This window comes from Lissotriton helveticus, chromosome 10, assembly GCF_964261635.1.
Source record: "Lissotriton helveticus chromosome 10, aLisHel1.1, whole genome shotgun sequence".
Lineage (NCBI taxonomy): Eukaryota > Metazoa > Chordata > Amphibia > Caudata > Salamandridae > Lissotriton > Lissotriton helveticus.
Genome location: NC_136071.1, coordinates 2120294 through 2143790, shown reverse-complemented (window position 1 = coordinate 2143790; position 23497 = coordinate 2120294). Strand labels below are relative to the sequence as shown.

The window sequence follows — 23497 nt, the reverse complement described above, 5'->3', positions numbered from 1 at the left end:
CATAGGATACTGACCGGAGTTCGTTCTCTGAGTATCGGAATCGTCATCAAACGACACTCGAGAAAACACTGTGCACCGTAAGGCTAATTATCGCTCTAATGCACGTCGTACATCTCCACCTACAATCATGCCGTTCGAAAATTGACTCTGAAGTTCAGTCATATCGGGCGGTACATTATCTAAATCATCATTGTACCATTCTTCTCTTAAAAAGTTACACATTTCTTCGAACACAAATCTCTGAGTGGGCTCATTAAACTGAGAAAACGTATCAAAGACCACGCGTGGCGGGTAGTTAGCAGGGTGTCTTATCCATCTACGCGCCATAGTTACCAACGTGGCACTCTCCCTTCCACCAGGGATTTGACTGCGCCTCTGAGGAGTTTCAGAGACATCGGGTCGAAATAACGATCCAGAAAGTGGGGAGTAAAGAGTAGCGACAGTATTAGGGATACGATTACGAACAGAAGGAGAAAAAAGAACAGGAGCAACAACATTAGGAGTGAACGAAGGGGCAGCAGAGGTAGCCGGGACGGCTGAGGTAACAGGAACGATTGACTGAGGGGGTACAGGCAAAGGAGCGGTAGGAATAGGACCAGGTGGTAGGACAACCGCAGGACCAACAACAGGCTGACCAGCAGCCGCTGGAACTACAGGAGGAACTACAGGAGGAACTACAAGAGGAACTACAAGAGGAACTACAGGGGGAACTACAGGGGCTGTAGCACCCTGTGCATAAGGAGGTGGCGATTTCATCAAATACGCTAACAGAGGATCCTCCTTCGAGTCCTCTTCTGTCTTATCAAGACTAGTTGGTAAAACCGGATAACATTTGTCTATTCTCATGTGATGTAGTCTAGTAGAAACTTCTATTTCTTTTTCTTCTTTATCTTGCTGACATTGTTGTACAACTTGCATTATCGGGACGATACCTTCTTTACGATTCTTTTTAAGCTGTTTGATTTCTTTCTGTTTGGCCTCTTTACGCCACAACCGAAGGGAATCAAACATAGCTGGCCTAGCTTTCTTCTTAAATAATTTAGTTTCTAGATTATCTAAAATCTCCATTTCAAAACTTCCGTGTGGTGGCCAACTAAGGACACCATCCTTTCTCGTATAACGGACCCAATAGTCACTATATATAATAGGGCCCACACCATGTCGACTATAGAGCTCATATATCGGAGTTCCAACTGGAGGTATCGGACACGAGTCCTCCAGCCGGGAATCCTTGTTGCAACATTTGAAGAAACCAATGAAACCACTACGGCTAGGCATCATGCACACTAACCAAGTATCAAACTTCAAGGGTTACCAAAGTACTGAATCTTCGTGAAAGACAAAACCCTCGGTTTTTGGCAATTGCAACTGTCAAATAACAACTAAGGACCAACAACTAAGCACCACAAATGCAATGGAACCATGCAAACAACTAAGCACCAACAACTAAGGACTGGGAGCAACCCACAAATACTTAACTGAGAGCTCGATGGCGTCACCAGGAAGGCCCGTCTATCGTCTCGCCATACAAAGGACTACGCCAGGCACCAAAACAGGTCGACAGTCAGAGCATCGATCCGTTGCAGCCGTCAGGAGGCGGGAATCTTCGCGGGAAAAATCTTTGGACCACTTATTTCGACAACAGGATCGATGAAGTGGGGTGCACCTTTTCCTCGGAGATTTCACACGAAGATCCTCGCAATCGTCAGGATTTGGACCGGTACCGCTGATGTCGCCCCACGTTGGGCGCCAACTGAAGGACTGGACTTTTTAAGTACCAGCGGTGCCAGGGAACAACACCTGAAACCTTCGTGGGATACCTGTTCGGCGCACAAGTGACAAAGACACGGGACACTTCCTTCGGCGTCAAAGATCAGCGTTTATTACTGCAGGGATGCAAAAGTCATAGGAAGTACAACAGAGTGTAGGTTCCAAGAGCCTGCTTCAAATTGCAAATGTGCGTCGCTCCTTTTATACACATTTTCAGCATTCAATAACGTAACGAACAAAAGGTTACAACTCAGTTCCCACAATAAACTTAAAAGGCTTCATTCATGGTGTCGGAAACCCGGAACATAATCACAGTAACATTTGTCGGTTCCCAACTGTAAAAGCACATTATCCTGCTCCTATGCACATTCCACTCTAGTTGTAAAAGGACGAAAAGGACGAGAGTAAGAGACAGGAACAGGTGCAAGGAAGTCAGACAACAGAAAAAGAAGGAGTGTGGAGGTAATATCGGAAACGCAATCCCAGGATCAAAGGATTCGAGCCGAGCCCATGCAAGGCTGAAACAATAGACCAACGCGGCAGAATAAGCCTCAAGCTGAGCCATCTGCCCTTGCCGTGTCGTTCCCTCGGTCGTAAAGACGACCCCAAAGAATATTCATCTTCCGCCAGAGCTTGGGAATCCCAGGGTCACGAAGCGGACATTGTCCCTTCGCTGGCTACGTGAGGGCAAGAAACAAAATGGATGCCGTATCTAAAATGGAACCCGAGGGTAAAACTGAAGAAACCTGTAAATAAGACGAACCCTTCTAAGTAGCGTATCGAAAATGCATACACCTATTAATCTCGTCATTTACGGTTCATAGATACCACCCCCGCTAGCATCGTAACGGTTCTCATTGCTCTTCAGAGCCTCTGTCCAGTTCTATGATAACTCGTCACTTGCCCTTATCCCCCCAGGGACTGCTAAGGACTTCAGTAAATGATTGTTTATCCTTCATTTAAAAAGATATGCCTTGCATGGATTCCATCTCTGCATTAGAGCCTTGAAGACTCTGTGGTCCAGCATCCAATCAGTTGTGTCAGAATGAACGTAGAATTCCAGTCCACTACAAAGTTCTGGTGGCTCAAAAGGTACACCGCCATCAGTGAAATACGAAGGTCCAGGCTGTAGTTCGAGAAGACCTTCGTAATTTTGTTAAACTCTGCAGACTCATTGTCCACCCTCAGAAGAATTCTGTCTTTAACCTCATCCTTCATCAATTATTTGATTGCAAACAATCCTGATAAGAGCTCCAGACAATTGATTTGGAGATCAAGCTCTTTCTCTGTCCAGCTGCCCCCCCCCATCCTCTCTTGGAGATGTCTCCACACCGTCCTCCCCAGCCTCAACTACCGGCACCTGTCTCTATTTCCAGATCCGGAGCCGAAAAGAACATTCCCCATCCAGGCTTCCACATGACCCAGCCGCCACTAAATGTCCATCCAGGCCTCCTGCAACATTACCAACTCCGAGTATACAACTCTCGGGGTGTGAGAGGCTTTCAGGCACTGGAGTGCCCTGCAGTGAAGGCGCCCTGAACATATATCCTGATTAGGTGAGGAGAGCTAAACCATTATACTAGGCTGATTGTCTAAGCAAGACCCTGTCCCTTAGGAGCACTTCCCTCGTTCTTTCTTGATTCTGGAACTTTTCATCTGCAGGAGACTCAGAGTGGGTCCAACAAATCTATCACAAGGCCTGGAAAAAGTCATTGTGCTGTTTGGAGCCAGTTTGATGCCTCTCGATTAACCATGAACCAAAGATCCTCGTGCTGAGGCATAGTGTTGTTCAATTGCCCTTCAGTTGAAGTGCGCATTGATCCTTCGGGAGTATCTTATCCAGGGAGAGAATCAACCCGATGCCTCCCATTCTTAGGAATTCTGCCAGTGGATGTGGCCACGTGGTGAAGCACCACAGAGACATTGATAATCCGAAAGGAAGAGCCACATACCGCCCTTATCAACAGAATTGAAGACATCTCATGTGACTGGCAGAGATTGGGACCCTCAGGAAAGCATCCTTCAGGTAAAACTTGACCATCCCATCCCTGGGGAGGAGGACATCCCTCATCAGAAGGATTCCTTCCACCTTGAAGTGCTGATACGCCAACCACTCAAACTCCCACAAATAGATTAAGGGTCTTTACCCCTTGTCCTTCTTTTTTACCAGAAGAGAAATGCTTAAGAAGCCCCTGGATTTTAAAATAGATCTGCAAATGGCTCTTGTCCTTGCCATCTCCACCACCACTTTATCTAGAAGGGCTGTTTCTAATTCTGAAGTTATCAGGGGTTTGGACCTTACTGGCTGCACGGACATTCCATAGAACTCTTTCTGGAACCTTTGGACAGTCTGCAGAACCGAGAGTCCTTTGTGATCTCTCCCTCTTTACAAGGAAAATGGGACACGCCTCACTGGACTAGCTTTCTGGGCTGTTGACTGCTCTCCGGGATGAAGGTTCCTACCAGCCTTCCATCTTGCCAGCCATTATTACGTCTCCCACCTTGCTATAGATGGGGCCTTACTGGCTGAATCTGCTGGACGAGTGCCCCCTGCCACTTCTAGCTCCAACGAAAACCCTTCATCTGAGGATCTTCCTTAGCGAAGACAGCTTTGTCCAGTGATATCTAGGTCACCACAAACTGCCCAAGCTCCATCGCAGCGGAGAGCCCCGGAGGTAAAGAGCTGCATTAGTGCAGCGGAGAGCCCCAGAGTTAAAGAGTAAGAAGCTTTCTGCTGGCCCCAAAGTCAATTTAGGCGATGCTGTTTTGTATTTTTGCCAAATAAAACACAGCTAGACCTAAACCAGGCAGCCATCTTGATATGGTATTGCTGTCCATAGTGTGACACTGTTTATCATTCTAAGATAATCAACTCGTTGCGTCTCAATGTGGCGGTCTTGTTGGAACTTTAAAACAATCATACACTATGCACATTGTCATTGAAATACAGTCAACTGTTGCTAGGTTTAATTTTAGTTTTTACTGCAAGCATAATGCGTAGGCAGCAGCATTTATTTCTACTTTTAGTCTTCTAATTTATTATGAATGTGGTTGTTGAACTTTTGCCTGTTCTGTGTGTTTTATTGATTATGGGTCGGTGGGTGAATGGAACAATAAGTGAGTGGGTGAATGAATGTTTGCATGAGTGCAAAGACGAGTAAGAGAGCACCCTTATGATAATGTATTGAGTGTCTAAACCACCCAGCGACTGAAGAGGCACTTTCAGATACAAGCCAGATTTAGTGGCATTGCCTATGCTTGGTTTTTTTTGGGCTGCGTTTTTGTGGCCTCCAATCCTCAGGGATTCCTCCAACTGCACACGTGCTCCTCAAGACACCAATGGTGTGCCTTTAAAAGGGGTAGACTCTATGGTCTTGTCTAGTCCCCTTGGCTCCCTCTGCAGAAGCCCTGCCGGTGGCAGCTGATCGCTTCTTTTTTGGGGGTGTCCTTGTTCTAGCCAGCCAGGGTCTTATAGGGACAGACCATGCTGGGTGAACATCTGTGAGTGTCACACTTTCTTGCCTCTGTGCCACAATAGGAGCGAGCTTCATTCTGAGGTTATCTGTTTGCCCCCCAGATGCAGATCGGGTCCAGTCGGACAAGGTCGCCCAGATCCTCGAAGCCGAACAGAATCGTTTTGCTCGGAGCATCAACAAGAAGGTCCAGGAGTTCCGGGAGCAGGTTCAGCCTCCTGAGACCCGGCTGGAGTTTGACCTATATGACCCCCAGGCTCTGAAGAAAGACAAACCTGCTCGGGTCTCCGATGACGACCCCCGCTGCGGGCCGGCGAGCCTACAGAAGCTGGCTGGCGAGGACCTCAACAAGGAGGAACGCCAGAAAGGGCAGCAGGAGCTGACAAGAAAATGGCTGACTGATCAGAGGAAAGAGAAAGAACGCAACCAGGCACAGAGCAAGTATGCAGGTAACACCCAGCTGCTATCCTTGTGAGCGTGAGTGAGCGTGAGTGAGCGTGAGTGAGCATGACCAGGCCCAGAGCAAGTATGCAGGTAACACCCAGCTGCTATCCTTGTGAGCGTGAGTGAGCGTGAGCGAGCGTGAGTGAGCGTGAGTGAGCATGACCCGGCCGAGAGCAAGTATGCAGGTAACACCCAGCTGCTATCCTTGTGAGCGTGAGTGAGCGTGAGTGAGCGTGAGCGAGCGTGAGTGAGCGTGAGTGAGCATGACCAGGCCCAAAGCAAGTATGCAGGTAACACCCAGCTGCTATCCTTGTGAGCGTGAGTGAGCGTGCGTGAGCATGAGTGAGCGTGAGTGAGCGTGACCAGGCACAGGGCGAGTACACAGGTAACCACTGTCCATGTGTCTGTGTGCGTCTAAGAGTGTGTGCCCAAGCACAGGGCGAGTACACAGGTAACCACTGTCCATGTGTCTGTGTGCGTCTAAGAGTGTGTGTCCAAGCACAGAGCGAGTACACAGGTGACCAGTGTCCATGTGTCTGTGTGCGTCTAAGAGTGTGTGTCCAAGCACAGGGCGAGTACACAGGTAACCACTGTCCATGTGTCTGTGTGCGTCTAAGAGTGTGTGTCCAAGCACAGAGCGAGTACACAGGTAACCACTGTCCATGTGTCTGTGTGCGTCTAAGAGTGTGTGCCCAAGCACAGAGCGAGTACACAGGTAACCACTGTCCATGTGTCTGTGTGCGTCTAAGAGTGTGTGTCCAAGCACAGAGCGAGTACACAGGTAACCACTGTCCATGTGTCTGTGTGCGTCTAAGAGTGTGTGTCCAAGCACAGAGCGAGTACACAGGTAACCACTGTCCATGTGTCTGTGTGCGTCTAAGAGTGTGTGCCCAAGCACAGAGCGAGTACACAGGTAACCACTGTCCATGTGTCTGTGTGCGTCTAAGAGTGTGTGCCCAAGCACAGAGCGAGTACACAGGTAACCACTGTCCATGTGTCTGTGTGCGTCTAAGAGTGTGTGTCCAAGCACAGAGCGAGTACACAGGTAACCACTGTCCATGTGTCTGTGTGCGTCTAAGTGTGTGTGTCCAAGCACAGGGCGAGTACACAGGTAACCACTGTCCATGTGTCTGTGTGCGTCTAAGAGTGTGTGCCCAAGCACAGGGCGAGTACACAGGTAACCACTGTCCATGTGTCTGTGTGCGTCTAAGAGTGTGTGCCCAAGCACAGGGCGAGTACACAGGTAACCACTGTCCATGTGTCTGTGTGCGTCTAAGAGTGTGTGTCCAAGCACAGAGCGAGTACACAGGTAACCACTGTCCATGTGTCTGTGTGCGTCTAAGAGTGTGTGTCCAAGCACAGAGCGAGTACACAGGTAACCACTGTCCATGTGTCTGTGTGCGTCTAAGAGTGTGTGCCCAAGCACAGAGCGAGTACACAGGTAACCACTGTCCATGTGTCTGTGTGCGTCTAAGATTGAGTCCAAGCACAGAGCGAGTTGTCACCTTAGGGGTGCACAAGAAGAAATAGAGCCCAAAAGGTAGTGAGGGTCTATGGATATTTATTGTAGACACAGAGTCAGCGTCTCACATAAGTCACAACTACACAACAAAGTCTAGGCGGCAGGTCCATGAAATAAAAGGAAGGTCTTCCCAGCGCGTCTCCGTCTTCTGCTTCTTTGCCGCTCTCGCCAGCCCCAAAACAAAAGAAAGACAGGTGGCTGTTAGTTCACAGCTGATAGTCCAAATTATAGCGTCAGGGAGGGGAGTGAGGGCAACACGCGTGAGGGGAGAACAGGCTACCGTCACCAAGGAAAGCAGACCAACCGCAAAGAGTGCACGTGAGTGTTCAGGAATCCCCGTGCCCCTGCCTTCCACCCTCTTCCCGCTGCTGCCCCTTCCCGACCCGTTTAAAGGGTAACAGGGTACGCAAACGTTCACGTACCTGGTGTAGCCACGCGTCTTCCTGCGCGTGGCTGGGCGGTGCGTGGGAACGGTGGCCTCCTGGCTTCTCCGGTGTCCTCGCGCCGTCTTCGTCCGCCTGGTCGGAAAGCCGACTGCTTGTACTCGCGCTGCCTTCCTCTTCCGCCGTACCTCGCTCTCGTCCTCCTTCCGTCGTCCGGGTCTCTTGGTGGGTGATTCCTCTACGGGGCTTCGGTGCCGGCGAGCTCCGCACCATCCACACCCCGGCGTCTTCCGGCTCTCCCTTTTCCGGACCTGTTCCGCTCTCGGATTGGCGGGACGGCCACCACGTCATCGGAGGAGGGTACTCCTCCTCGCAGGGCTCCCAGTCGTTAAAGGGCCCGCGTCCTTCCTGCAACCGAGATGCAGAGTTCGTTACGGGGCAGGACTGGACCCCGTGACACGAGTACACGGGTAACCACTGTCCATGTGTCTGTGTGCGTCTAAGAGTGTGTGTCCAAGCACAGGGCGAGTACACAGGTAACCACTGTCCATGTGTCTGTGTGCGTCTAAGAGTGTGTGTCCAAGCACAGAGCGAGTACACAGGTAACCACTGTCCATGTGTCTGTGTGAGCCAGAGTGTGTGCCCAAGCACAGAGCGAGTACACAGGTAACCACTGTCCATGTGTCTGTGTGCGTCTAAGAGTGTGTGTCCAAGCACAGAGCGAGTACACAGGTAACCACTGTCCATGTGTCTGTGTGCGTCTAAGAGTGTGTGTCCAAGCACAGAGCGAGTACACAGGTAACCACTGTCCATGTGTCTGTGTGCATCTAAGAGTGTGTGTTCAAGCACAGGGCGAGTACACAGGTAACCACTGTCCATGTGTCTGTGTGCGTCTAAGAGTGTGTGCCCAAGCACAGGGCGAGTATACAGGTAACCACTGTCCATGTGTCTGTGTGCGTCTAAGAGTGTGTGTCCAAGCACAGAGCGAGTACACAGGTAACCACTGTCCATGTGTCTGTGTGCGTCTAAGAGTGTGTGTCCAAGCACAGAGCGAGTACACAGGTAACCACTGTCCATGTGTCTGTGTGAGCCAGAGTGTGTGCCCAAGCACAGAGCGAGTACACAGGTAACCACTGTCCATGTGTCTGTGTGCGTCTAAGAGTGTGTGTCCAAGCACAGGGCGAGTACACAGGTAACCACTGTCCATGTGTCTGTGTGCGTCTAAGAGTGTGTGTCCAAGCACAGAGCGAGTACACAGGTAACCACTGTCCATGTGTCTGTGTGCGTCTAAGAGTGTGTGCCCAAGCACAGAGCGAGTACACAGGTAACCACTGTCCATGTGTCTGTGTGCGTCTAAGAGTGTGTGTCCAAGCACAGGGCGAGTACCCAGGTAACCACTGTCCATGTGTCTGTGTGCGTCTAAGAGTGTGTGTCCAAGCACAGGGCGAGTACACAGGTAACCACTGTCCATGTGTCTGTGTGCGTCTAAGAGTGTGTGTCCAAGCACAGAGCGAGTACACAGGTAACCACTGTCCATGTGTCTGTGTGCGTCTAAGAGTCTGTGTCCAAGCACAGAGCGAGTACACAGGTAACCACTGTCCATGTGTCTGTGTGCGTCTAAGAGTGTGTGTCCAAGCACAGGGCAAGTACACAGGTAACCACTGTCCATGTGTCTGTGTGCGTCTAAGAGTGTGTGCCCAAGCACAGGGCGAGTACACAGGTAACCACTGTCCATGTGTCTGTGTGCGTCTAAGAGTCTGTGTCCAAGCACAGAGTGAGTACACAGGTAACCACTGTCCATGTGTCTGTGTGCGTCTAAGAGTCTGTGTCCAAGCACAGAGCGAGTAGACAGGTAACCACTAACCATGTGTCTGTGTGCGTCTAAGAGTGTGTGCCCAAGCACAGAGCGAGTACACAGGTAACCACTGTCCATGTGTCTGTGTGCGTCTAAGAGTGTGTGTCCAAGCACAGGGCGAGTACACAGGTAACCACTGTCCATGTGTCTGTGTGCGTCTAAGAGTGTGTGTCCAAGCACAGAGGGAGTACACAGGTAACCACTGTCCATGTGTCTGTGTGCGTCTAAGAGTGTGTGCCCAAGCACAGGGCGAGTACACAGGTAAACACTGTCCATGTGTCTGTGTGCATCTAAGAGTGTGTGTTCAAGCACAGGGCGAGTACACAGGTAACCACTGTCCATGTGTCTGTGTGCGTCTAAGAGTGTGTGTCCAAGCACAGAGGGAGTACACAGGTAACCACTGTCCATGTGTCTGTGTGCGTCTAAGAGTGTGTGCCCAAGCACAGGGCGAGTACACAGGTAACCACTGTCCATGTGTCTGTGTGCATCTAAGAGTGTGTGTTCAAGCACAGGGCGAGTACACAGGTAACCACTGTCCATGTGTCTGTGTGCGTCTAAGAGTGTGTGTTCAAGCACAGAGTGAGTACACAGGTAACCACTGTCCATGTGTCTGTGTGCGTCTAAGAGTGTGTGTCCAAGCACAGAGCGAGTACACAGGTAACCACTGTCCATGTGTCTGTGTGCGTCTAAGAGTGTGTGTCCAAGCACAGGGCGAGTACACAGGTAACCACTGTCCATGTGTCTGTGTGCGTCTAAGAGTGTGTGTCCAAGCACAGAGCGAGTACACAGGTAACCACTGTCCATGTGTCTGTGTGCGTCTAAGAGTGTGTGCCCAAGCACAGAGCGAGTACACAGGTAACCACTGTCCATGTGTCTGTGTGCGTCTAAGAGTGTGTGCCCAAGCACAGGGCGAGTACACAGGTAACCACTGTCCATGTGTCTGTGTGCGTCTAAGAGTGTGTGTCCAAGCACAGAGCGAGTACACAGGTAACCACTGTCCATGTGTCTGTGTGCGTCTAAGAGTGTGTGTCCAAGCACAGGGCGAGTACACAGGTAACCACTGTCCATGTGTCTGTGTGCGTCTAAGAGTGTGTGTCCAAGCACAGAGCGAGTACACAGGTAACCACTGTCCATGTGTCTGTGTGCGTCTAAGAGTGTGTGTCCAAGCACAGAGCGAGTACACAGGTAACCACTGTCCATGTGTCTGTGTGCGTCTAAGAGTGTGTGTCCAAGCACAGGGCGAGTACACAGGTAACCACTGTCCATGTGTCTGTGTGCGTCTAAGAGTGTGTGTCCAAGCACAGAGCGAGTACACAGGTAACCACTGTCCATGTGTCTGTGTGCGTCTAAGAGTGTGTGCCCAAGCACAGAGCGAGTACACAGGTAACCACTGTCCATGTGTCTGTGTGCGTCTAAGAGTGTGTGTCCAAGCACAGGGCGAGTACACAGGTAACCACTGTCCATGTGTCTGTGTGCGTCTAAGAGTGTGTGTCCAAGCACAGAGCGAGTACACAGGTAACCACTGTCCATGTGTCTGTGTGCGTCTAAGAGTGTGTGTCCAAGCACAGAGCGAGTACACAGGTAACCACTGTCCATGTGTCTGTGTGCGTCTAAGAGTGTGTGCCCAAGCACAGAGCGAGTACACAGGTAACCACTGTCCATGTGTCTGTGTGCGTCTAAGAGTGTGTGCCCAAGCACAGAGCGAGTACACAGGTAACCACTGTCCATGTGTCTGTGTGCGTCTAAGAGTGTGTGTCCAAGCACAGAGCGAGTACACAGGTAACCACTGTCCATGTGTCTGTGTGCGTCTAAGTGTGTGTGTCCAAGCACAGGGCGAGTACACAGGTAACCACTGTCCATGTGTCTGTGTGCGTCTAAGAGTGTGTGCCCAAGCACAGGGCGAGTACACAGGTAACCACTGTCCATGTGTCTGTGTGCGTCTAAGAGTGTGTGCCCAAGCACAGGGCGAGTACACAGGTAACCACTGTCCATGTGTCTGTGTGCGTCTAAGAGTGTGTGTCCAAGCACAGAGCGAGTACACAGGTAACCACTGTCCATGTGTCTGTGTGCGTCTAAGAGTGTGTGTCCAAGCACAGAGCGAGTACACAGGTAACCACTGTCCATGTGTCTGTGTGCGTCTAAGAGTGTGTGCCCAAGCACAGAGCGAGTACACAGGTAACCACTGTCCATGTGTCTGTGTGCGTCTAAGATTGAGTCCAAGCACAGAGCGAGTACACGGGTAACCACTGTCCATGTGTCTGTGTGCGTCTAAGAGTGTGTGTCCAAGCACAGGGCGAGTACACAGGTAACCACTGTCCATGTGTCTGTGTGCGTCTAAGAGTGTGTGTCCAAGCACAGAGCGAGTACACAGGTAACCACTGTCCATGTGTCTGTGTGCGTCTAAGAGTGTGTGTCCAAGCACAGAGCGAGTACACAGGTAACCACTGTCCATGTGTCTGTGTGAGCCAGAGTGTGTGCTCAAGCACAGAGCGAGTACACAGGTAACCACTGTCCATGTGTCTGTGTGCGTCTAAGAGTGTGTGTCCAAGCACAGGGCGAGTACACAGGTAACCACTGTCCATGTGTCTGTGTGCGTCTAAGAGTGTGTGTCCAAGCACAGAGCGAGTACACAGGTAACCACTGTCCATGTGTCTGTGTGCGTCTAAGAGTGTGTGTCCAAGCACAGAGCGAGTACACAGGTAACCACTGTCCATGTGTCTGTGTGCATCTAAGAGTGTGTGTTCAAGCACAGGGCGAGTACACAGGTAACCACTGTCCATGTGTCTGTGTGCGTCTAAGAGTGTGTGCCCAAGCACAGGGCGAGTATACAGGTAACCACTGTCCATGTGTCTGTGTGCGTCTAAGAGTGTGTGTCCAAGCACAGAGCGAGTACACAGGTAACCACTGTCCATGTGTCTGTGTGCGTCTAAGAGTGTGTGTCCAAGCACAGAGCGAGTACACAGGTAACCACTGTCCATGTGTCTGTGTGAGCCAGAGTGTGTGCCCAAGCACAGAGCGAGTACACAGGTAACCACTGTCCATGTGTCTGTGTGCGTCTAAGAGTGTGTGTCCAAGCACAGGGCGAGTACACAGGTAACCACTGTCCATGTGTCTGTGTGCGTCTAAGAGTGTGTGTCCAAGCACAGAGCGAGTACACAGGTAACCACTGTCCATGTGTCTGTGTGCGTCTAAGAGTGTGTGTCCAAGCACAGAGCGAGTACACAGGTAACCACTGTCCATGTGTCTGTGTGCGTCTAAGAGTGTGTGTCCAAGCACAGGGCGAGTACACAGGTAACTACTGTCCATGTGTCTGTGTGCGTCTAAGAGTGTGTGTCCAAGCACAGGGCGAGTACACAGGTAACCACTGTCCATGTGTCTGTGTGCGTCTAAGAGTGTGTGTCCAAGCACAGAGCGAGTACACAGGTAACCACTGTCCATGTGTCTGTGTGCGTCTAAGAGTGTGTGTCCAAGCAATAGGGCGAGTACACAGGTAACCACTGTCCATGTGTCTGTGTGCGTCTAAGAGTGTGTGTCCAAGCACAGAGCGAGTACACAGGTAACCACTGTCCATGTGTCTGTGTGCGTCTAAGAGTGTGTGTCCAAGCACAGGGCGAGTACACAGGTAACCACTGTCCATGTGTCTGTGTGCGTCTAAGAGTGTGTGTCCAAGCACAGAGCGAGTACACAGGTAACCACTGTCCATGTGTCTGTGTGCGTCTCAGAGTGTGTGTTGGACAGGCCACATGAAGGGCTCGCTCCCTCCCCGCAGGACAGGGCCCGGGCCACCGTCAGCACCATTGCCCGGCCCAGCCGCCATCTTGGACACGGCACCACGCGGCCGCGCGGCCTCAGCCCGACCCCAACCCTGGGCCTGGCCAGGCCCCGACATCCCGGCACCTCCCTCCACCCAGGAGGTGAACGGCCCACTTGGCAGGTCAATGGGAGTACGAAGTGTCGATGGCTCTCCCCCGCCAGGTGCCGAGCACCCCCAGCCTCCTTGGGCGCTGGCTCCGCCCCCCTGCTGGGTGTCTGGAGTCCTCCATCCCAGACCTCCCGACCTCCAAGAGCGAGGGTCCGGACATCAAAGGGCGCCAGACCTATAACTGAGGCAGCCCCAGGACAGGAAGGCAGTTGTATCCTGGAGTCGAGAGACACCGAGAAGAACTCATCCTTGACGGACTGCTGGCGCTGCCACAGCCCTGCCTTGTGAACTATTGCCCTGCCTGCTGGCGCTGCCGCGGCCCTCTGCAACCTTCATCCTCGTGGGACCTGCTGGCGCTGCCGCGGCCCTCTGCAACCTTCATCCTCGTGGGACCTGCTGGCGCTGCCGCGGCCCTCTGCAACCTTCATCCTCGTGGGACCTGCTGGCGCTGCCGCGGCCCTCTGCAATCTTCATCCTCGTGGGACCTGCTGGCGCTGCCGCGGCCCGTAGAAACCTCCATCCTCGTGGGACCTGCTGGCGCTGCCGCGGCCCGTTGCAACCTGCATTCTCGTGGGACCTGCTGGCGCTGCCGCGGCCCGTCGTAACCTTCATCCTCGTTGGGACCTGCTGGCGCTGCCGCTGCCCGTTGCCACCTACGACCTCTTCGGGCCCTGCCGGCGCGGCCGCGGTCTGACCCATCCGAACACCGAGCTCGAGGATTGTGAGCTATCACCGTTACACCTCCGTACCCGTGGGTACCAAGACTGTCCCGCTACCCCCTTCCCTTACTAGAGACTAGAATTGAGAGGATCATCGTGTCCTGAACGCCTTGTATCATACCACTCTACTACCAGAAGTGCCTATAAAAGGTGTTACCCTGATCTTTGTGTGGTGTCCATCTGTGGGGGGGGAAGTTACCTGTCTGTGCGATCACTGTGCTCGGCCGACCCTTCAGGTCTCCGTCTAACATTGGTGGCAGCGGCGGGATCCGAACCAACGCGTACCGTACAGACAGTAACTCACCCTACGACTAAAACCACAATGACGACCAAAGAGAACGGATCGGCGGAGAAGTTCCAGATGGAAAAGCTGGAAGAATACAACCACCGAGAGCTCAAACAATTTTGCATGGACTTAGGCATTGCTACCACCGGGCTAAGCACAAAAGAAGACTTCAAAAACGCCCTAGAGGCCTGGACAGAGACAAATACCGCAACCCCCCGGGACCCCGCAGCCCCGGAAGTCAACACCACCCGGACGGAGGAACGGAGAACAGGCCCCTCCCATGAAGAGATCCAAGAGCGGGAAAAAAATAGATTACACGAGTTAGACTTGGCACGACTCAGATTAGACGGAGAATTGAAACTGGCGGAACAAAAAATAAACTTAGAACACTTACGGCTCAGAGAAGAGCGAGAGGAAAAACAGAGACAGAGAGACCTCGAAGAAAAAAGACTGGCATACGAGCACGAGTGCAAACTAGCGGAGATAGAAATACGCAAACTGAACAAAAACCTAGGGGTGCCCGAGCAACCGCACTCCCCGGGTCCTACCGAGCAGAAGGTCCACATCCCCAAGGATGTGGTCCGAGAATATCACCGGCACGACGACATACAGCAGTGGTTCAAGGCCTATGAGATTGCCATGACCGCCCACCGAGTCGCTCGAAGTGACTGGGGAGCCGGTCTATGGGGGAGATTCGTCAACGAGGGTCGTGATGCCCTGCTGCAACTTCCGGACCATCAAATGACGTCCTATGACCACATGAAGGCCGCCCTCCTCAGTCGATATGGACTTACACCCGAAATGTACCGCCAGAGGTTCCGCAACTGCACCCGGATCCCAGGTACGACGTGGTTGGAATACGTGAACTATTTCAGCCGAGCCTTCGAGGGGTGGATCAAGGGTAACAACGTAACCACTTACGAACAACTCTTCAATCTCATTGTGTGGGAGCACCTCTCCAACAACTGCTTTGTCGAGCTCAGGCAGCACCTCCTCGACAGTAAATTGACTGAACCCCGGCAGCTCGCCACCGAGGCTGACCGGTGGGAGAGCGCCCGAGTGGCCCGGAGTGGGCCGAATGAGCAGAACAGAACCAACCAAGGTCACCATCGTCCCCGAGGAGGAGGAGGAGGCCCGGGCCGGGGCAGAGACGCCGCCCCGACCGCACCCACTAACGCCACCCCGGCCCCAGCAGGCCGGGGAAACCCCCCGATGCGCCCGGGGTTCCGAGCTAACGTGACGTGTCATCGATGCCAGCGAGTCGGCCACTATGCCAGTGACCCGACCTGCCCGAAGAACCAGGCCCCCGGGCCCCGCCAAATGGCGGCCGCCGCCCTGGGAGAAGAACAAGTCTCCGAAGACACGGAGACCTATGAGTCGGAGCAGTTCGAGTGGGAACCCGCCGCCATGACCCTGGCATGCCTAGGAGGAAGAGACATGGTCCCGCGGACTCCCCTGCCCGCCAACACTCGGAAGTACAGCCAATGGGTGAGCATCAATGGGCGCAAGGCCGAGGCCCTGCGTGACACCGGGGCCAGTGTGACGGCCGTCCGCTGTCACCTGGTAACCCCGGAACAAATCCTACCAAACGTACTTTGCCCCGTCCGATCGGCAGATAACTCAGAGAGCCTGTGTCGGATGGCCTGCGTCCCCTTCGAATGGGGAGGAGTGTCCGGCATGCTGAAAGTAACTGTCCGTGACGATGCCCCCGTAGACTGCCTCCTGGGGAACGATCTCGAGAGCTCCCCGTGGGCCGCTGTGGAAAGAAGAGAGCATCTGGGGATGTTGGGTCTCCCGGACTGGGCGTGCGTAACCACCCGGTCCATGGCCACCCGCACCATCCCTAGACCAGAAGAACCAGAATGGGCAGCACCTCCGCCCTCGATCACTCCAGAAGAAGACTTCCTCCAGACCGACCACCCGGACCCCACCCCAGAGGGGTCCACACAGCCCCCCGAGCTTCCCGACCTGGCTCAGTGGCGTCAAGAAGGGGGGCCCACCCAGGAACAATTCCGGCAGGAGCAAAAGACCTGCCCCTCCCTCGAGGGATTGCGACAGCAAGCGCTCGCCCAGAGCCAAGGAGACACCACCGGGGCCCACTGGGTTTATTGGGACAATGATCTCTTGTACAGCGAACAGAAAATCGCAGAACTGGGGGCCGGGCGAGTGCTAGTGGTGCCCCTCCACTTCAGAGACTTCCTGTTGAACCTAGCCCATGATGTCCCCCTGGCCGGGCACCTGGGCCAAGACAAGACCTACCACCGCCTGGTGACTCACTTTTTTTGGCCCAAAATGAGAAATGACGTATCCCACCATTGCCGGTCCTGCCCGACCTGCCAGGCCAGTGGGAAGAGCGGCCGCAAACTCAAGGCACCCCTACAACCATTCCCCGTGGTGACCACCCCGTTCGAAAGGGTGGGAATAGACATTGTGGGGCCCCTGGACCCCCGAACAGCACAGGGACATCGCTTCATCCTGGTCCTGGTGGATCACGCTACCCGCTATCCTGAGGCGGTCCCCCTTCGTACGATAACAGCCCCAGTAGTGGGTCGAGCCTTAATGGGGATCTTCTCTCGAGTGGGCTTCCCCCGGGAAGTCGTCAGCGACAGGGGTACGAACTTTATTTCAAAGTATATGAAATCCCTCTGGCAGCAGTGCGGAGTCACTTACCGATTCACCACCCCCTATCACCCCCAGGGGAACGGGCTGGTCGAGCGGTTCAACCGCACCCTCAAGGGGATGATCATGGGGCTGGAAGAACCCCTACGCCGCCAGTGGGACGTGCTACTACCGTGCCTCCTCTTCGCCTACCGAGAAGTCCCCCAGAAGTCCCTCGGCTTCAGCCCCTTCGAACTCCTGTACGGACACCCCGTTCGCGGGCCTCTCAGCCTAGTGAAGGAGGAATGGGAAATGGCCCCCCTAAAGACCCCTCCGGACGTCTACAAATACCTCCTGACCCTCCGTAATCAGACCCGGAAATTCAGGGAGATCGCTAAAGCCAATCTGGAGGCCAGTCAAGAAGACATGAAGAAGTGGTACGACCAACATGCCTCCTCCATCGAGTTTGAACCGGGTCAGCAGGTATGGGTGATGTCCCCCATCGAACCATGTGCCTTGCAGGACAAATGGACGGGGCCCTTCAAGGTGATCGAGCGCAGGAGCCCCGTCACCTATCTCATCGACCTGGAGTCCCCCCGGAACCCCCTCCGGGTCCTCCACGCCAACCGACTCAAACCCCACTTCGTGCGCTCAGAGCTCAGCCTGCTGATGGCTACCGACAGTGGCGCGGAAGGAGACTCCGAGCCCCTCCCTGACCTACTGAGGACCCGGGAAAGAGATGGTTCGGTGGACGGGGTCCGACTCTCTGAGGCCCTGACCCCAGAGCAGCGTCAAGATTGCCGGGCCCTCCTGCTGCCGTTCGCAAACCTGTTCTCTCTCGCACCCGGAGTCACCTCCTGGTGCCTGCACGACGTGGACACGGGGGACAGTCCTCCTGTTCGACACCGGGCGTACCGAGTACCGGATCGGGTACGTACATGCATCCAAGAAGAAGTCTCCAAGATGCTCGCCCTCGGAGTCATCGAACCTTCGGACAGTCCCTGGGCCAGCCCGGTCGTCCTGGTCCCCAAGGCCGCGGCCCCGGGCACCACCCCTGAACTCCGGTTCTGCATTGACTATCGGGGGCTGAACGCGGTCACCCGTACGGACGCTCACCCTATCCCCCGAGCAGATGAACTAGTCGACCGCATGGGGGCAGCCCGCTACCTAAGCATCTTCGACCTGACAGCGGGCTACTGGCAGATCGGCCTCACCCCCAGAGCCCAAGAACGTTCCGCTTTCTCCACCCCGGATGGGCACTACCATTTCAGAGTGATGCCCTTCGGCATGAAAAACGCTCCAGCCACTTTTCAAAGACTGGTGAACCAGGTATTGGCGGGCCTCGAAGAATTCAGCGCCGCCTACCTGGACGACATCGCGGTATACAGCCGCCACTGGGCGGATCACCTCCACCACCTCAGAGAGGTCCTGCAGGCCCTCCAACAGGCCGGCCTCACCATAAAAGCCAGCAAGTGCCAAATCGGCCAGGGGTCCGTGACCTACCTCGGACACCAAGTGGGGAGCGGTCTGGTGGCCCCCCTCCAACTCAAGGTAGCTGCCATTCAGTCCTGGCAACCCCCCGAGACACAAACCGAGGTCCGAGCCTTCCTGGGGCTCACCGGATACTACCGGCGGTTTGTAAGGGACTATGGCAGCATTGTGGGGCCCCTCACGGAGCTCACGTCTAAGAACCACCCAAAAAGAGTCAACTGGACTCCCGACTGTCAAGCAGCCTTCGAGACGCTGAAGGCCGCCATGTGCACCGCTCCTGTGCTCCAGGCCCCCGACTACAGCCGCGAGTTCATCGTGCAGACCGATGCCTCCGACCATGGTATTGGGGCCGTCCTCTCCCAACTGAACCCCGAAGGAGTGGACCAACCAGTGGCCTTCATCAGCAGACGCCTACTGCCCCGAGAACAGCGCTGGAGCACCATTGAGCGAGAGGCCTTCGCGGTGGTATGGGCCCTCAAGAAGCTCCGGCCATACCTCTTCGGAACCCATTTCCGGGTACAGACGGACCATCGGCCCCTGCAATGGCTCATGCAGATGCGGGGGGAGAACCCCAAACTATTGCGATGGTCCATCTCCCTGCAGGGGATGGACTTCACTGTGGAACATCGCCCTGGCCAAGACCACGCCAACGCGGATGGCCTGTCCCGCTTTTTCCGCCTCGACGAGGAAAGTCCCCAAGAAGATGGGTGACTCTCCCCGCCTTCAGCTGGGGGGGACGCATGTTGGACAGGCCACATGAAGGGCTCGCTCCCTCCCCGCAGGACAGGGCCCGGGCCACCGTCAGCACCATTGCCCGGCCCAGCCGCCATCTTGGACACGGCACCACGCGGCCGCGCGGCCTCAGCCCGACCCCAACCCTGGGCCTGGCCAGGCCCCGACATCCCGGCACCTCCCTCCACCCAGGAGGTGAACGGCCCACTTGGCAGGTCAATGGGAGTACGAAGTGTCGATGGCTCTCCCCCGCCAGGTGCCGAGCACCCCCAGCCTCCTTGGGCGCTGGCTCCGCCCCCCTGCTGGGTGTCTGGAGTCCTCCATCCCAGACCTCCCGACCTCCAAGAGCGAGGGTCCGGACATCAAAGGGCGCCAGACCTATAACTGAGGCAGCCCCAGGACAGGAAGGCAGTTGTATCCTGGAGTCGAGAGACACCGAGAAGAACTCATCCTTGACGGACTGCTGGCGCTGCCACAGCCCTGCCTTGTGAACTATTGCCCTGCCTGCTGGCGCTGCCGCGGCCCTCTGCAACCTTCATCCTCGTGGGACCTGCTGGCGCTGCCGCGGCCCTCTGCAACCTTCATTCTCGTGGGACCTGCTGGCGCTGCCGCGGCCCTCTGCAACCTTCATCCTCGTGGGACCTGCTGGCGCTGCCGCGGCCCTCTGCAATCTTCATCCTCGTGGGACCTGCTGGCGCTGCCGCGGCCCGTAGAAACCTCCATCCTCGTGGGACCTGCTGGCGCTGCCGCGGCCCGTTGCAACCTGCATTCTCGTGGGACCTGCTGGCGCTGCCGCGGCCCGTCGTAACCTTCATCCTCGTTGGGACCTGCTGGCGCTGCCGCGGCCCGTTGCCACCTACGACCTCTTCGGGCCCTGCCGGCGCGGCCGCGGTCTGACCCATCCGAACACCGAGCTCGAGGATTGTGAGCTATCACCGTTACACCTCCGTACCCGTGGGTACCAAGACTGTCCCGCTACCCCCTTCCCTTACTAGAGACTAGAATTGAGAGGATCATCGTGTCCTGAACGCCTTGTATCATACCACTCTACTACCAGAAGTGCCTATAAAAGGTGTTACCCTGATCTTTGTGTGGTGTCCATCTGTGGGGGGGGAAGTTACCTGTCTGTGCGATCACTGTGCTCGGCCGACCCTTCAGGTCTCCGTCTAACAGTGTGTGTCCAAGCACAGAGCGAGTACACAGGTAACCACTGTCCATGTGTCTGTGTGCGTCTAAGAGTGTCTGTCCAAGCACAGAGCGAGTACACAGGTAACCACTGTCCATGTGTCTGTGTGCGTCTAAGAGTGTGTGTCCAAGCACAGGGCGAGTACACAGGTAACCACTGTCCATGTGTCTGTGTGCGTCTAAGAGTGTGTGCCCAAGCACAGAGCGAGTACACAGGTAACCACTGTCCATGTGTCTGTGTGCGTCTAAGAGTGTGTGTCCAAGCACAGGGCGAGTACCCAGGTAACCACTGTCCATGTGTCTGTGTGCGTCTAAGAGTGTGTGTCCAAGCACAGGGCGAGTACACAGGTAACCACTGTCCATGTGTCTGTGTGCGTCTAAGAGTGTGTGTCCAAGCACAGAGCGAGTACACAGGTAACCACTGTCCATGTGTCTGTGTGCGTCTAAGAGTCTGTGTCCAAGCACAGAGCGAGTACACAGGTAACCACTGTCCATGTGTCTGTGTGCGTCTAAGAGTGTGTGTCCAAGCACAGGGCGAGTACACAGGTAACCACTGTCCATGTGTCTGTGTGCGTCTAAGAGTGTGTGCCCAAGCACAGGGCGAGTACACAGGTAACCACTGTCCATGTGTCTGTGTGCGTCTAAGAGTGTGTGTCCAAGCACAGAGCGAGTACACGGGTAACCACTGTCCATGTGTCTGTGTGCGTCTAAGAGTGTGTGCCCAAGCACAGAGCGAGTACACGGGTAACCACTGTCCATGTGTCTGTGTGCGTCAAAGAGTGTGTGCCCAAGCACAGAGCGAGTACACAGGTAACCACTGTCCATGTGTCTGTGTGCGTCTAAGAGTGTGTGCCCAAGCACAGAGCGAGTACACAGGTAATAACTGTCCATGTGTCTGTGTGCGTCTAAGAGTGTGTGCCCAAGCACAGGGCGAGTACACAGGTAACCACTGTCCATGTGTCTGTGTGCATCTAGGAGTGTGTGCCCAAGCACAGAGCGAGTACACAGGTAACCACTGTCCATGTGTCTGTGTGCGTCTAAGAGTGTGTGCCCAAGCACAGGGCGAGTACACAGGTAACCACTGTCCATGTGTCTGTGTGCTTCTATGAGTGTGTGCCCAAGCACAGAGCGAGTACACAGGTAACCACTGTCCATGTGTCTGTGTGCGTCTAAGAGTGTGTGTACAAGCACAGGGCGAGTACACAGGTAACCACTGTCCATGTGTCTGTGTGCGTCTAAGAGTGTGTGCCCAAGCACAGAGCGAGTACACAGGTAACCACTGTCCATGTGTCTGTGTGCGTTTAAGAGTGTGTGTTCAAGCACAGAGCGAGTACACAGGTAACCACTGTCCATGTGTCTGTGTGCGTCTAAGAGTGTGTGTCCAAGCACAGGGCGAGTACACAGGTAACCACTGTCCATGTGTCTGTGTGCGTCTAAGAGTGTGTGCCCAAGCACAGAGCGAGTACACAGGTAACCACTGACCATGTGTCTGTGTGCGTCTAAGAGTGTGTGTCAAAGCACAGAGCGAGTACACAGGTAACCACTGTCCATGTGTCTGTGTGCGTCTAAGAGTGTGTGTTCAAGCACAGAGCGAGTACACAGGTAACCACTGTCCATGTGTCTGTGTGCGTCTAAGAGTGTGTGTCCAAGCACAGGGCGAGTACACAGGTAACCACTGTCCATGTGTCTGTGTGCGTCTAAGAGTGTGTGTTCAAGCACAGAGCGAGTACACAGGTAACCACTGTCCATGTGTCTGTGTGCGTCTAAGAGTGTGTGTCCAAGCACAGGGCGAGTACACAGGTAACCACTGTCCATGTGTCTGTGTGCGTCTAAGAGTGTGTGTCCAAGCACAGAGCGAGTACACAGGTAACCACTGTCCATGTGTCTGTGTGCGTCTAAGAGTGTGTGTCCAAGCACAGAGCGAGTACACAGGTAACCACTGTCCATGTGTCTGTGTGCGTCTAAGAGTGTGTGTCCAAGCACAGAGCGAGTACACAGGTAACCACTGTCCATGTGTCTGTGTGCGTCTAAGAGTGTGTGCCCAAGCACAGGGCGAGTACACAGGTAACCACTGTCCATGTGTCTGTGTGCGTCTAAGAGTGTGTGCCCAAGCACAGAGCGAGTACACAGGTAACCACTGTCCATGTGTCTGTGTGCGTCTAAGAGTGTGTGCCCAAGCACAGAGCGAGTACACAGGTAGCCACTGTCCATGTGTCTGTGTGCATCTAGGAGTGTGTGCCCAAGCACAGAGCGAGTACACAGGTAACCACTGTCCATGTGTCTGTGTGCGTCTAAGAGTGTGTGTTCAAGCACAGAGCGAGTACACAGGTAACCACTGTCCATGTGTCTGTGTGCGTCTAAGAGTGTGTGTCCAAGCACAGGGCGAGTACACAGGTAACCACTGTCCATGTGTCTGTGTGCGTCTAAGAGTGTGTGTCCAAGCACAGAGCGAGTACACAGGTAACCACTGTCCATGTGTCTGTGTGCGTCTAAGAGTGTGTGTCCAAGCACAGAGCGAGTACACAGGTAACCACTGTCCATGTGTCTGTGTGCGTCTAAGAGTGTGTGTCCAAGCACAGAGCGAGTACACAGGTAACCACTGTCCATGTGTCTGTGTGCGTCTAAGAGTGTGTGCCCAAGCACAGGGCGAGTACACAGGTAACCACTGTCCATGTGTCTGTGTGCGTCTAAGAGTGTGTGTCCCAGCACCAAGTAAGAACGCAGGTAACTGCACTTGCAGGAATCTCAGATGCTTTGATCCCTTGAGTGCTGGACTGATGGTGGATTATCAGAGGTTCTTTCTCTATGTTCCTTTCTGCCAGAGGTCATGGGACTGATAGCTGAAGACCAGCAGCTGGAGTGATGGCGACTTGGTGTAAACCTCATCCACAAAGCAACTTATGGACAAATAGTTTTAACAGATGCTCCATGTCACAGAGCACAGCAAGTTCTTGTCCTGTGCTTTCGGACAGAGAGTGCCTTGGTTAACTTTAGATTAACTAAGTAGACTAATGCGCTTAAAAACCAAAGTTTGGAAAATGAATACCTAGGGCAGAAATATTTGCCTGAGTCTCTGGTATATTGGTTATACTTTCCATGCAGGACCTTGCTGCCCCC

At 54.2% G+C, this 23497-nt stretch overlaps 1 protein-coding gene across 2 annotated transcripts in view; it reads left to right on the top strand.

The window, feature by feature from the left end:
• Positions 1-23497, top strand: part of LOC144785720 (RIB43A-like with coiled-coils protein 2) — a 94868-nt gene that overhangs the window by 30171 nt on the left and 41200 nt on the right. For both annotated transcript variants that reach the window (XM_078664506.1, XM_078664505.1), the window contains exon 5: positions 5348-5692. In XM_078664506.1, coding sequence (XP_078520632.1) covers positions 5348-5692 — 345 coding nt within the window. The remainder of the gene's footprint in view (positions 1-5347; positions 5693-23497) is intronic.